This window comes from Scatophagus argus, chromosome 13 (assembly GCF_020382885.2).
Source record: "Scatophagus argus isolate fScaArg1 chromosome 13, fScaArg1.pri, whole genome shotgun sequence".
NCBI lineage: Eukaryota > Metazoa > Chordata > Actinopteri > Scatophagidae > Scatophagus > Scatophagus argus.
Genome location: NC_058505.1, coordinates 8,892,065 through 8,905,810, shown reverse-complemented (window position 1 = coordinate 8,905,810; position 13,746 = coordinate 8,892,065). Strand labels below are relative to the sequence as shown.

The 13,746-nt window shown below is 40.2% G+C and overlaps 1 protein-coding gene across 4 annotated transcripts; it reads left to right on the top strand.

Moving 5' to 3' along the window:
- Nucleotides 1–13,172, top strand: atg9b (autophagy related 9B). 4 transcript variants are annotated; one of them, XM_046409218.1, is made up of 15 exons: nucleotides 3–464; nucleotides 722–884; nucleotides 1,022–1,065; nucleotides 1,368–1,432; nucleotides 2,543–2,713; nucleotides 4,621–4,762; nucleotides 4,918–5,666; nucleotides 5,926–6,079; nucleotides 6,305–6,484; nucleotides 6,621–6,866; nucleotides 7,169–7,407; nucleotides 7,521–7,614; nucleotides 7,804–7,888; nucleotides 8,391–8,563; nucleotides 8,738–9,245. In XM_046409218.1, the coding sequence occupies exons 2-14, from the start codon at nucleotides 776–778 to the stop codon at nucleotides 8,543–8,545; spliced, it is 2,433 nt and encodes an 810-aa protein (XP_046265174.1). In that variant the 5' UTR covers nucleotides 3–464; nucleotides 722–775; the 3' UTR covers nucleotides 8,546–8,563; nucleotides 8,738–9,245. The 4 variants fall into 4 exon arrangements, with proteins under 4 accessions (XP_046265177.1, XP_046265175.1, XP_046265174.1 ...); XM_046409220.1 differs by having other exon boundaries at nucleotides 3–483; XM_046409221.1 differs by having other exon boundaries at nucleotides 1–884; nucleotides 7,551–7,614.
- Nucleotides 13,173–13,746: the final 574 nt, after the last annotated feature.

Here is a 13,746-nt window from a genome sequence, read left to right as displayed (position 1 = left end):
AGAGTGTTTGCTTATTTCATAACAGGGCATCGCAGTGAGGACTATTAAGGGATTTGAACGGCACTGTTAAACAGAGACGCGGAAAAAATCAGACTTTCTTCGGGAACACTCAAGAAAACTACAATTGATACCCGGAAATGACGGCGGCTTAAGCCTGAAGTGACGTCAGTGACGTTTTGTTGACATTTGTTTGTGAAAGACAAAAACAGTGGACTCACAGAGTATGGTGTATTTTTGGAAACTAGCGGACCTCGCGATAGACTGAAGAACAGCCTATCACAATTAAAACAGGACTGTATATTAAACGGCATCGCGTCAACACCGGACTCTGAGCAAAAACGAGAGCAAGTCTAGATCAGCATACGGACGGACCAGGACGGGAACAAAACAAAATCGTGTCACCCCGGACTACATGAGAGGCTGAATCATTCACGGGCTATCTAGCCAGCAGACAGTAGAGTCAGGTTGTCACATCATATTAGGGTCGCTAACATCCATTAGTTAATCGACTGAAAATTCGTGTACCTAATTTTTAACTGCTAGCGAGTTTATTACGTGTTACCATGGTGTCGTTAGTGTAGTTACACAAACGTTGTCCCCAGACTAGCAAGTTAGCAAGCTAATGTTAGCCGCGGTTAACGCTACTGGAACTGTTTAAGCTGCTGTGAGGCTAGCTTGCAGAATGTACTGAGGTTGCGAGACTGTATTATTTTCAATACAGTGTTTACTACAAGAAGCTCGTCGTTTGGGAGCGACCTTAAGAATGTGAAGCACAATGGCCAACTTTGAAGCTTACCAGGAGTACCAGAGAATTGAGGACTTTGAGGAGGACTCGCCGCCAGGGGAGGAGGATTTACTCGTGCATGTACCCGAAGGCCTGAAAGGTAAACATGTTATTACGAGTAAAGTGTATTTAATTAGCTGACTGCACGTTGATAGCCGCGTAGCTGAAAAAAATGAAGCAACTGGATCAAAGTTATGTACGATTTCGAGCTGTTTAATGCTTTTATTTACGTTACAGACTCATGGCACCATATCAAGAACTTGGATAACTTCTTCACAAGGATATCCTTTTTAAATCACGGTCAAGTTAAATAGCATGTCCCAGCCTGTGTTGTCATATGTCACTGTCGTCAACATGCTGACACAGGCTTATTAAGGTGCATGTCAGTGGTTGTATTTAGACTCTGTCGAATTTCACAATGTTTACTTCAGGATTGCCACATGTTTCTACAGGGTGACTACAGGGTGACTACAGGGTTCAACAGGAAAGTGAATTCTTTAGGGAACCTGAAGTTTGACGACTTGATATAATTGTGGTATCTTGTGTTATCCTGAAAATTGTTTTCCTTAACCAGCCTCTCCACATCTATCATTTTCATCAGAAGAATGGCTTTGCCTGTATGATGTTGTCAGAGTTCTTTGAACTTATGTAAGTATTAAATAGCACAAAATACTGATGCCTGGACTACATCACGAGATATAGCAATGTGTTTGTAGCCGTTTTTTTAACAGTACACATGTTTTCAGTCAGGTTTGGGCGTCATTTATGTCACTGGTGTTTTTTTCTTGCTGTTTTGACACTTGTATGCCTCTGGCTTCTTCATGGACGAGTTCAGCCAGATTATCACCCAGGGCCTCAAGTACAACAGCAGCAGTACTTGAATCTCATGTGAAATATCTCACTAAGCACAAAAATTTTGATCCCGGCTTTATTTACTCTATAATTATTACATTTATATATTTATTGACATGAATTTGTTACAATATTAGTATTATTGTTACCTATTTGGCAATTCTGTATTTCTCCTGGTGTAATGACGTCAGTACACGTTTTGTTTATTTTTTGGTCTTGCTACATGAGATATCATTTGTGTGTGCCAACAGGCCAGCTCTAATGAGCACTGGTCAGGTGTTCAGGTCTGAATCTGGTCATAATTGGTTTATAATATGGGGCTCCTTTAACCATTAGCTGGAGAAAATATGTCCACATAATGACAGCCCACAACAAATCTCATGCCAGCAGTTCAACATCTGATCTGTATTAACTGAAGTCCTATACATTACTTGCTTCTCAGAATATCCTGAGTGAACTATATGTGGCTTGAAATTAAACATTATCATTTATCTCAATGCTGTATCTCTGAGTAGCAGCTAACAACAAAACATGAGTTTATCTATTCAGTTAGTCTATAATGGGGACATGAAAGTAGGCAGAAATGGTGCCAGGCTGCCAGCTTGGCTGAATCACCAATCAGTCTTCTTTTTCCTGGGAGATTTCATGCCCGGTAGCAGACAAAATTACATAGTGAAAGCGATGCTTACAGGAAACCAGTCTAAAGGCTGATGGTGCCATTGTTCTATTGCTGTTACATTGTGTGATCAACGTATACCTCATAATGATACATTAAAGCAAAAATACTGTTGTCTGTTGCCAGTGACTTCTTTGTAATTGTTATTATTTTGCATTTTCTTGTCTTTTCATTGTCATAAAGTATGATGCCTGATCTCTCTTTTACTTTTTTTCATCTTACCCAAACAGTCAGTTTTTGTTTGTTGTCACGTTCACGACGTTCCTTGTCAACTGTGTGGAGTATGATGTCCTCTTTGCCAATCGAGCGGTCAATCACACTGGGTCAGGCCAGAACCCCTTGGACAGGAACAAGGTCACTCTTCCAGATGCCATCCTACCTACTCAACAGTGCACTCAGAGGTAATTATATTTAATGTAGTATTCGGGAGAGGTTTAGCGCGTTATTTCTTTGAGGACTTAATGAATGTGACAGTCAAGGTGAATCAATCGAAAAGGCTATACATTTCCATAAAGGGATGTGCCTGTGCTCTCTCATTTCAGCCAGTTTGTTTCTGTATTTTGATCTCAAACAGAGATGTTGTTTATCAGAGCCTTTTAAGAGAAGGTCCTCAGAGGGATTCAATTTGTCTGGCTTAATATGGTGGCAGTCAGACTTTCAGGCTTAATTTCTTATTGGATTGTGTTATATGTGGCTTCAGACAGAAAGATACCATCAGATTCACTCACTGAAGGAAAATGGAGCATTAGCCTATTTGGCCGTATCCTGTGGGTTTCTTTATTTACTCCAGAAAATCTTGAGAACTGTCTTGTATTTGTAATTTTAAACAATGACCCTTTAATCTCTTATTAACTGTGTGTCGAGGCAGTGATTTTTATGTTCCGTTACAAGGAATGCTTATTTATCAGCTGATCTGAATATCAGTTTCTTGTTTTCATTCTGAAACTTAAAAGGAGCAGTTTTAACCTACATCCCATAAATGGCAATGTCATCCAAATATTACATTTTTGTTATGGTGCATGATTGTTTGGAAGTCATCTGCAAAAGTAATAGCAGGTTACAAGCTAGCATTAAATGTTCGATTTGTGTTAGAAAACCATTCAATCAAAAAGCAACAGGTTTAATCAGAGTGTTTAAAGTACGAGTGACCTCTCTTTATATTAAATGTTTTTCTTTCTCAGTTTTGTTGTTTGTTTCAACCTGAGATTGGTAGCTTCAAATTGGAACATTCTTCCAACTGATAGTTTCTTGGAGGAAGGTATTTGTGTGTACTGTGTTCACACCGACTTCAGGGAACAGGGCAATGTAAATGATAGCTTTGGTGAGGTGAAACTAGCCCGTCAGAATACTGACAACTCAGCTGGGCCAGCTGACAACCACATGACACCTGACTATCTGGCTGCAAGGAACAGACCCCCCCCTGCCTTCGCCCCCTTTCCCATGTTGCCATATTTTTTTTTCCAAGATGTAGCCTAGCCTCTGCTTGTTTTCTTCAGCTAGTCCAGTAGGTCTGTCATCAATTTGTTTTTGGTTCTGACGGTGGCTGAATAGCCGTTTATATGAAAGTCAATGACATCCACATGCTTGGAATTCTAATTTGGGAACAGCTTGCCCCACAGTTTGGCTCCTCTCTGGCCTCTTCTTACCTCTTCTCTAATTTCCCTTGTATAGCCAGATGCTTGTCCTGAAAATGTTCTAATTTTTTGTTTACTATATCTCATAGTGACCTCATATGAAATGACATAGAAAATTAAGGGAGCAGCAGCAATTAAACTGCTACTGGCTAATGTTTGTTTATAAGTAGGGGTAACTAATGCGCAGTGCGTTCTGTTTTGACATGTGATACTCAGAGGATTCCTTAGTTTTAAAACAGCTTCGTCACTCGCATCCTGTAAACAGGAGTTTAGTATCCGTTTAATAAATTACAAATTACACAGAGAGCAACAGTTTGTTCATCATGTTAAAAGTTAAATACTGAGTAAAGTGGCTTAAGTGTGATAAGAGGACAGGGGTCGTCATGTGTGCTTCTGAATACACACTACAGATGTGTGTCATTTTATAGAAATTCTGAATCCCAGATTTCAAATTGACCTCCTCCTTAACCCCTTTGGCAGGTCATTTATTAGTCTTTGTTGTTTGCTATCTTTCCATCCCCTTCATAATACTGCATGAGCATTGTGGTGTTTTCAGTAAATGTCCTTCTTTTTACATACATACATATTTGAATCCAGCTGTCACTAACTATGTACATAATCACCTGTGTCTTTATTAGATACTTAAATGCCAACTGTGTTTTGTTTTTATTCAGCATTCAAGAGAACAGCTGGATTATATTCCTCCTCATCATGGCTGCCATCTTCTGGATCTATCGACTTGTCAAAGTTATTTGCAATGTTCTGAGCTACTGGGAGATCAGACAATTCTACATCAAAGCACTGAAGATCAGGATGGTAAGTGCTGCACCAGAGACCTTGTCACTACATGCGTTACATACATTACAGGAAAAGGTCATCCTAACCAGTCTTGTGGGAAATGCTGAGTTGTTTGTCATGCATTGTCTCTGCAGTATTAGACAGTTTCTGCGCCTTGCTTTTTTTTGTCCCAGGATGAACTATGCAACGTCACGTGGCAGGAAGTCCAAGACCGTCTCATCAACCTGCAACGAGAGCAGCAAATGTGCATTCACAAAAAAGAGCTGACAGAGCTTGATATCTATCACCGCATCCTGCGATTCAAGAACTACATGGTGGCTATGATAAACAAGTCATTACTGCCAGTGCAGCTGCAGCTCCCCCTGCTGGGCAATGTGGTGTTCCTCACCCAGGGCCTCAAGTACAACTTTGAGCTCATTCTCTTCTGGGGTCCTGGTTCTCTGTTCCAGAATAAGTGGAACCTGCACCCCAAGTACAAGCGGAGCGGAAACCGCCTAGAACTTGCACAACAGCTTAGTAGAGTCATCCTGCTGATAGGTTTGGCCAACCTGCTGCTATGTCCCTTCATCCTGGTGTGGCAGGTGCTTTATGCTTTCTTCAGCTATACCGAAGTGATTCGCAGAGAACCTGGAAGCCTGGGCGCACGACGCTGGTCCCTGTATGGTCGTTTATACCTGCGACACTTCAATGAGCTGAACCATGAGCTGAACGGGCGTTTAGGCCGTGGTTACAAACCTACTTCCAAATACATGAACTCTTTCACTTCGCCACTGCTGACTGTGCTGGCCAAGAACATTGCCTTCTTCTCAGGTTCAGTGTTGGCTGTGCTCATCGCACTGACTGTCTATGATGAGGATGTTCTGACAGTGCAGCACATTCTGACTGCTATCACTGTGCTCGGGGTGGTTATTACTATCACCAGGTGAGCTTTCAGGACCTTTTTTTTTTTCCTGGGGCCTTTTCAGGATCGCTTTAAGTAGAAAAAAAAAGTTATTTGTACTTTTTAAATGTTACCTTAGCTGTTTATGATATGGGAATTTTTTAAGGGCATCCTTGTCCCCTAATAAATCATTACAAGAATCTAACTTTATCTTACAAAACTTTCCTGTTTCCCTAATTTATCTCAAATGTACGGCTATAGTCGTACTGTTGACAAATGTTCATATTTTGTTCTGCACCAGGTCTTTCATCCCAGATGAGCATATGGTGTGGTGTCCAGAACAGCTGCTGCAGTGCATGCTGGCACACATTCACTACATGCCAGACCACTGGAGAGGCAATGCTAACAAGAGCGAGACGCGCGACGAGGTGGCACAGCTGTTCCAATACAAAGCGGTGAGGGATGGAGATAACCAGTGGATAGGAAGACATTTGTCACAGTCAAACTAAAGTTAGGGATGATTTGTGCTGTGAGTGATGAAGTTTTTAACAGTTCTAACAGTACAATACATGCATCTGCTAATGCATTTTTGGAAACATTGATCTACATTTGAGAATGTACATTATGAATGTGTTTAGAATTTGGGAGCACATAATCAGTTTCGTTTCTGTCCGAATCAGGTGTTCATCTTGGAGGAGTTGCTCAGTCCTATTGTCACCCCATTCATTCTCATCTTCCTCCTGAGGAATAAGTCTCTAGAGATCATTGACTTCTTCAGGAACTTCACCGTGGAGGTGGTTGGCGTCGGAGACATCTGTTCCTTTGCACAGATGGACATCAGACGTCATGGAAACCCAACAGTATGATTTGTTTTTTCTGTTACATGGGGTTCAAACCAGTCACTTGTTTAGCATTTTTCAAATTGGATCTCAATGAATATTTAATTTAATGTTGTGACATTGTTGATTGATCTTTCATCTTTAAATTATTTTACAGTGGATGTCAGAGGGCCAGACGGAGGCCTCCATATACCAACAGGCTGAAAATGGCAAGACAGAGTTGTCTCTCATGCATTTCACCATTAAGAACCCACGCTGGCAGCCGCCTCAGGAGAGCTCAGTGTTTATCAGCCATCTGAAGGAAAAGGTCCAGCACGATGCTCAGGGCGGGCCCTCCACCCAGCTGCTGCTCTCTGAGGCTCCTCTCTGCACCTCGCTGCAGTCCAATGAGTCTGCCACTGGGGTAAGAGACCCTAAGGACCACTGTGATGTGTGACCGATGTGATGATCACTGTGTCATGCTAAAAAAATTACATTGTTAATATCGAAAGATATTTTAACAGCTGATGTGAGAAACAGTAATACATTTTGAGAAAAAGTAAATGTTTAAAAATTAAATATTTTTTACCTGCATATGCTATTATTCCATAAATTAGCAGGTTTTTTTCCCAGTGAAATTACAGTGTCAGTTTCCTTTTGGTTTTCTATACCAGTGTAACCTTATTTACTTACTGGTCTTCTACTGGCTTACGCTGTTGTTTCCAGCCTGACAATCTGTTGGCCAGTGTCCTGGCCCACCCCATTCTAACTGCATCAGGACTACAAGGGCGAGACCATCGCTTCATCCCTCCAAGCACCGCTGCCTCTGCTGCTGCCAGCGTCCTGGCCTCCCTGTCCACCTCCCAGCTGGCACATCCCAGCCGCGGCCGCTCACATGGCCTCCTTCCTTCGTCCGTCCACCCCGAGAGCACCATGTACCGCAGCGACCGCACCATCATTGACAGGTACCAGGCACATATTACGTTCACACTGTTTATTTACGTACTGCGGCTATTAGAAATTAGTAAATAAATGCAAAGAATGGCTATCAGATTTGGATAACATGTTTATTTTTCAGTTTGACGAACAGTGACTCTCGCATCCGCAGCAATGCATTGCACTCAGAGTTTGCCTCGGCAGAGATGAGTCTCCATGCCATCTACCTGCATGAGGTAATTTCCTCTCTCACCTCCAGGCACTAAAGACATTACAGACATTGTTACATTTATACTCCATTTCTTTGGAGTTTAAAGTGATACTCCAGTTTTGTATATTTGATACACAAATTCGTTAGTATTCCTTGTAGACCATCAGTCCAGTGCTCTGTTTTATTTTACACTGACAACTGCTTGTCTCTCCAGCTCCACCAGCAGAGCTCTCACCCACAGAGAACTTCTGGGCAGTGGCAGAACCCAGTACCAATGAGAGATCTGCACACAAACACCGGTAAACAAACATATTGATTTTGAAGAATACTGGTGAAAGACAAGTGAAAAATTCCTGGCAGTGTCAGTTTCTGTTTGTTGAATCTTTGAATCCTTAAATTTTATTTCAGATTCACATTTAGGAATACTTTTGACATCACTTTTCAATTAAATAACTCTTTGTAATGTGGAAAAGATTGCTTGTAGTTGTACTGCATTGCATGGTCATGACTGAAGTTTGCAGCACTTTTTCACACACTCCAGTCACATCAAGAACAGCTGAGCGGAGCTTTAAAGGATTTAAGATTAAATTAGAAAAGATTTTAGAATTTATTATGCCTACTTTAATATTTGTCAAACGTATGTTATATCACATGGCAATACAGCAACCAAACCAAACCAAGTAATTGCAGACATGAAACTCAGTGGGGCTTATTGCAAGTTAGTAATAACAGCTAAAATATTGAAGAAAAAAAACACTATGCCTAAAAAAGACTCTGACTTTATGTCAACACCCTTCTCAGGTTTCCAGGCACATGGCAGCCTTGCTTCCAGCATTTCCATGCCCACCCCTGTCCACCTCGGTCGCTGGCAAGAGGTGGATGAAGAGGAGGATGAGGATGATCAGGAGATTAACAGCGGATCTACTCCAAAACAGGGCACTGGGAGTAGTTGTTGAAGTGCCTTATCTCATAAGGTATATGTTCTGTTTTTTAACTATGACTCATGTCTACAGCTTATGCTTTGTGGTTCTGTACCTGTGACATTCTTGCTTGTTGAACAACAGGTGGCTTTTTTTTTCTTTTTTTTTTTAATCCTACATGGGATACATCGCCATGATAATTTCTCCTCTCTCTCTTTTATTTTATAGTGTTTACATTTTACTTTCTTCTATGAACATTGTGGCCTTAGATGATCTTCATGGAGAATTTAGCATGGACCTTTAAAACATCATTCAGCGTTTGTTGTAGGAGGAGTTTACTGAATAACCACTGTCTCTGCACCTCCACGCCTCATCCTGTCACACCAGGCAGACTATGGCATCAGGGAAACCATACGTCTTCCGTCCGCTTCATCCTGATTTTGTCACTTGCTTGTAGAGACAGATTGTGTGTAAAGTAACAGAGAGACAATGTCGTGTATTTATAGGATCACTGTGTGATGGTGGGTGGATTTCTTGTTACGGAATGCGAAAGGCTCATTGTGACTTCTGCTGAGCCTCTGTGTGCACAATTAAAGTACTTGTGCATCACAGAGTTTTGCAGTGCAAGTCTATCTGAAGCTTTTGATCTGTGCTAGGAAGACTGCAGACTGTATTATATCTGCCAGAACAATTTTGATCAAGTGGGAGAAAAAAAAAAAGAAAAGGAATTCAACAGTTCAAATTGTGCAGCCTGGTGATTTGTAAATACACTTCTGCATTTACTTATCCTTTTGAAAGTCCACATTTTTACTACCAGATCTAACCCTGAACAAGATACCAAGTATTGCTTTGACAAAGCGCTGACTATACACTAGCTGTACAACTAAACCACCATGTGTACCAGGCAAATGTCCTGCCCATGGCTTTAAGCCAGATATACACATGCTTTGATGCTGCTGTCTGGGTTTAGTGGTCCTAAATCCAGATTTTATTCAGTATTGATATTTACACAGCTGATGTATCAAGGCATTACTGTTCTTCAAGAACAGCTCTGTAACCCTTTGCCCCAAATACAGGGGTTGCGCGACATTGGACTTTTGCCGATATCTGACAGGCCGATATCTTGGCCGATTGCTGATGCCAATGCAGATATATTCACCTTTTTTTTTTTCCACCTAGTTGCGGAGACCACCAAGCCTCTCTTGTAGAAATTAACATATTATGATGCCCACTGTTATCGTGATGGCCCAGGGGCAAACTTGCAGTGCTTTTGAAAATGTACACATTCACTGGGCAGAATGAGAAAACCACTTAGTCAAGGGTCGATGTCGCTATTTAATTTTACAGCCTTTATTAGGGCGATCCAGATGACGTGCAGGTATTATAGTACATCTCTCCTAAATACACTTGCCATCAAAATCTGATGCAGATTTGAGATGTCTTTTTAAGTCTTTTTGAGCTGGAAACAAAGTCAGCTTTATGCCTTAACACCAATATAGAAACAAATGTATTTAAATTATGGTTTTCCGTATTACCTCAGCGGTGGGAAAGAAAAACTAATACTCCAACCAATACCTCTGCAGTGTATTTACTCTTGTGTAAATATATATACAGTATATAAAAGTTTGTTTATAGAGTTCAGGTGCATCTTTTAACTGCATTTTGATTTTAATGGCATGTGTGAACGGGATCGGTTCTTATTTCCTGTTCTTTTTTTTCTTGTCCAGCAGATTGTGAGTCAGTCGATGTCCCAGAATGTGGTGTTTTGGGGTACTAGTGACACACATTAAGATTTTGTTTGTGTTCTTTTTTTTAAAAACATGCTCTCATTAAAATGAAACTTCATCATAAAATGGCTGATTTCAGAGTGTGCACTGTTGGGTTTAGGTTTGAGAATTTTAGGTCAGCAGTTCCCCTCAGTGTTTGATTTATGCTTTGAAAGTAAGAGCATAAAGAGAAAAAAGCCTTTCCGTAATCAGCATAATGTCTTAGCTTTAGGTTAATTTATTCCCTGCCCCTTTACGTTTATTTATTTATTCCCAGTGTTATTTATTTGAAATAATAAGTAATAATAAAATATTTAGATTACTTTCCCAAATCAATTGATTTTGCAAAATTGTCACCTTATTGAAAACATGGCATGTACCCCCCCTCCCCAGAAAAAAATAGATTTTTATTTTGAAGGATAAAATTGCCTGAAGCATGATGAGTAATGTGATTTACACTTTAAATAAACTCAGAATCTGCTTGCCGATGCATTGTGCACAATCTTTCCACCCATTTTTTTAGCATTCTGCATAGATCACAGTAATACAGATCTCTTCCTCCACGACTGCAAGACGTCAGAGGGTACAAATGTACTCTCACATGTGTTTCGAAACTTTTATGAGAGTGTCTGTGGAAGGAATGTGTTTCCACACCTGCGTAATTATGCTAACGTGAACTTTGAATTTTTGCACTGAGAAAATAAACCTTTTTCTTGTTTTAAATGTGTGCATCTGTACAGCACTCGCGACAGCTAATGTTTTTGAAAGGGCAGGCCTCAAAAGGGACACCGATTCAGTCTCCATCCTGAGTGACCTCTTCTCATTGTTTGTATATAAACAATACATCAGCACACACTGTGTTATTATCGTCCACAGCAGACCACCTGGAAACACTGTGGACAAATCTCATAAGGTCGTTCTTACCTCTCGTCAGTAAAAGGTCGCCCTGTAGGGAATGATGTGTGTTTCTGTCACACTGTTAAATATGCTTACATGCGTATCGTGGTCGCTGTCCATTTGTGCAGTGAGTTTATTATTGTAGAGGCACTGGAGCTCAGCTTTGTGCACAGAGTTGATTTCTTTTGACGGTCTCCACATTTGTACCTCACAGTCATGTTTGTCATTTTATTTTAAGCAGTGCCTTAGTATTAAGGTTTAGTATTTGCTCTTTATAGAAGCCATGCCATGTAAACTTTTGAATTTACTCTCACAAATTTAGCAGCACACAGTATGTACAGTATGGTATTTTTTTTGTTTTTGTTTCTGTTTTCTATTCTTTTTTTTCGAGTGGGGGGGGGTCATCATTCTGTATAGGATCAAATATGTATTGAAGTTGTGGATGTGGCTTGTAAAAATGAGCTGCAAACTGATCTTGAGAGCTTGTGTCATTCTGTTGCACTTCTTTATCACGGTGTCTAAACTTGCACTGTCCTCAGTATCCTAAAGAAGCAGGAGCATGCCTTGTTCTTGGCAATGTCTTTATGGCCAACCCTCTCACCATCCTAAGGTTTCTTACCCACTATACACCAGTCGAAGAATCACAGTGACTGGAACAAGGTGCTAAGTTTTCATCCTGAAATGTTGAATATGTTTGAAGAGGTGTTTGTTTATTTTGTTGTTGTTGTTTTTGTTTTTTTGTTTTGTTTTGTTTTGGGGTTTTTTTGTTACACAGGTTTGTCTGTCTTTGGTCTGTAAATTAAGAAACACTAGCTGAAAAATGAAACATGCCAAAAGAACTTGTTTTCAGCACAGCTTTACAATACGTGTTGTTTTCTGTGAGTGAGTAGAGAGGCAAATAAATCTTGTTTTGAGTGTATTTAATCATTTCATGTGTGGTTGATTATGTGATGTTTATTTGAAATAAAAGTATATTTTAATTTTCTCTGTTTTATATTGTTTTTGCTAGTTTGCTGTGTCACCTCGCGTGATCGCAATGTGTAACTTTTTCTCTACATGTTTTAGATGTGACACACACACACTGTAGTGGCATACACTCGTTCTTCCAACACGCCTTTTATATTCCAACCTGGATTTCTGAAAGTGTGTGATTTGGGTCCAGAGTGAAGCATCCTGTTAGGATGATTGCCGTGCCATCTTCTCATGTCTTTCACTCATGAGTGACGAGATTGGCAGACAGATTTTTCATCCAGCCATTGTTAACACGCCAGTTAGATGTTGTTAATATGCTAACATGACAGCTAAAGGCAAATTGTTAGCATGCGTTCTTCCCAAAACAGAGACTGAAGTGTCTTAAAATGGTCAGTGTACACTACAGAGAGCATTAACTTTGCAATACTTCAAGACTTTTTGTGTGGGATTTAAAATTATCTGACTTTAGCGACTCCTACTGACTCAAAAAGACAATATAGTGGACATTAATGCCAGATGTAATGAAAGTGTAACACAGCCAACATAAAAATATGGGCAGAACTGTCAACTACTGATGAATATTAACCAAAAAAATATTTATGCACCTAATAACAGGCTTTTTAAGAGATGTGAAATAATATATTTCATGTTACATAACTGTCTGATGTAATCTGATACATCAATATCAGCAAGTGTTTATCCTCATCATTTTAACCCTTGAATGAGAGCTCGTTGGAACAAGCTTGAAGCGGATTTGTTCAGGACACGTTCCCACTGTCACACACCACGTCTGTATATGTGTTGCATGTTTCTCTCATTCACTTCTCTGTCTCTTTTCAGATGCTCTAAACAGCCGATAACCTCCATCTCTCCTGTGCATACCAGAGCAAACACTCACTGGCTCAACTGAAATGCTGTTGTCTAATCTTTGGTATGAAGACCAAACGGAAGGACATTTGCTGTGTACTTTGCTTTGATTGCTTTTTAAGTAAGAGTTGATTAAAGGTGCAAGGGAACACATTATTTCGTCTCATCTGTTTGTTGTTAAGTCCTCACAGATCATTTTAGGTACATAAACGCCATCTGCTGTTCATTCTTGGTTGTTGGTGCGACTGACGCTGCGGGTCATCTGCTGTGGAAACGTTCTTTTGAGGTAACACCCATGTGTTTCTGCTGTGAACATGATACAACCGTGACCTTATTTTTGAAATGGCTAAGAGGTCAGGTGCAAGGCCTCGTAGGTCAGATACTGGTGAGTATACATTCGCCTATTTTTGTGAATATTGTCTAATCACAAAGGAATGTTTTATATGGGATTGCGTATAACTCTATAGTTACTAAAAACAACCAAGCGCTGTGAGCCTGTCTGCTGTCCTCTGCTGTATTTTGCTCCAGTTGGCATGAATGAGTGACTTTTGGATGGTGATCAGAGGTTGTGGAAATACCGAACATGATGTGATTTGATGCTAGTAATTGATTTGACAGCTTAAAATGTGCACTACAAAAAATCAAACAAAGGAGGCGGACAAAAACAGTCAGAGGTCAGTTAAAATACAATTTGCTATGCAAAAAGTGTTATATTTCCATATATTACACATAAGC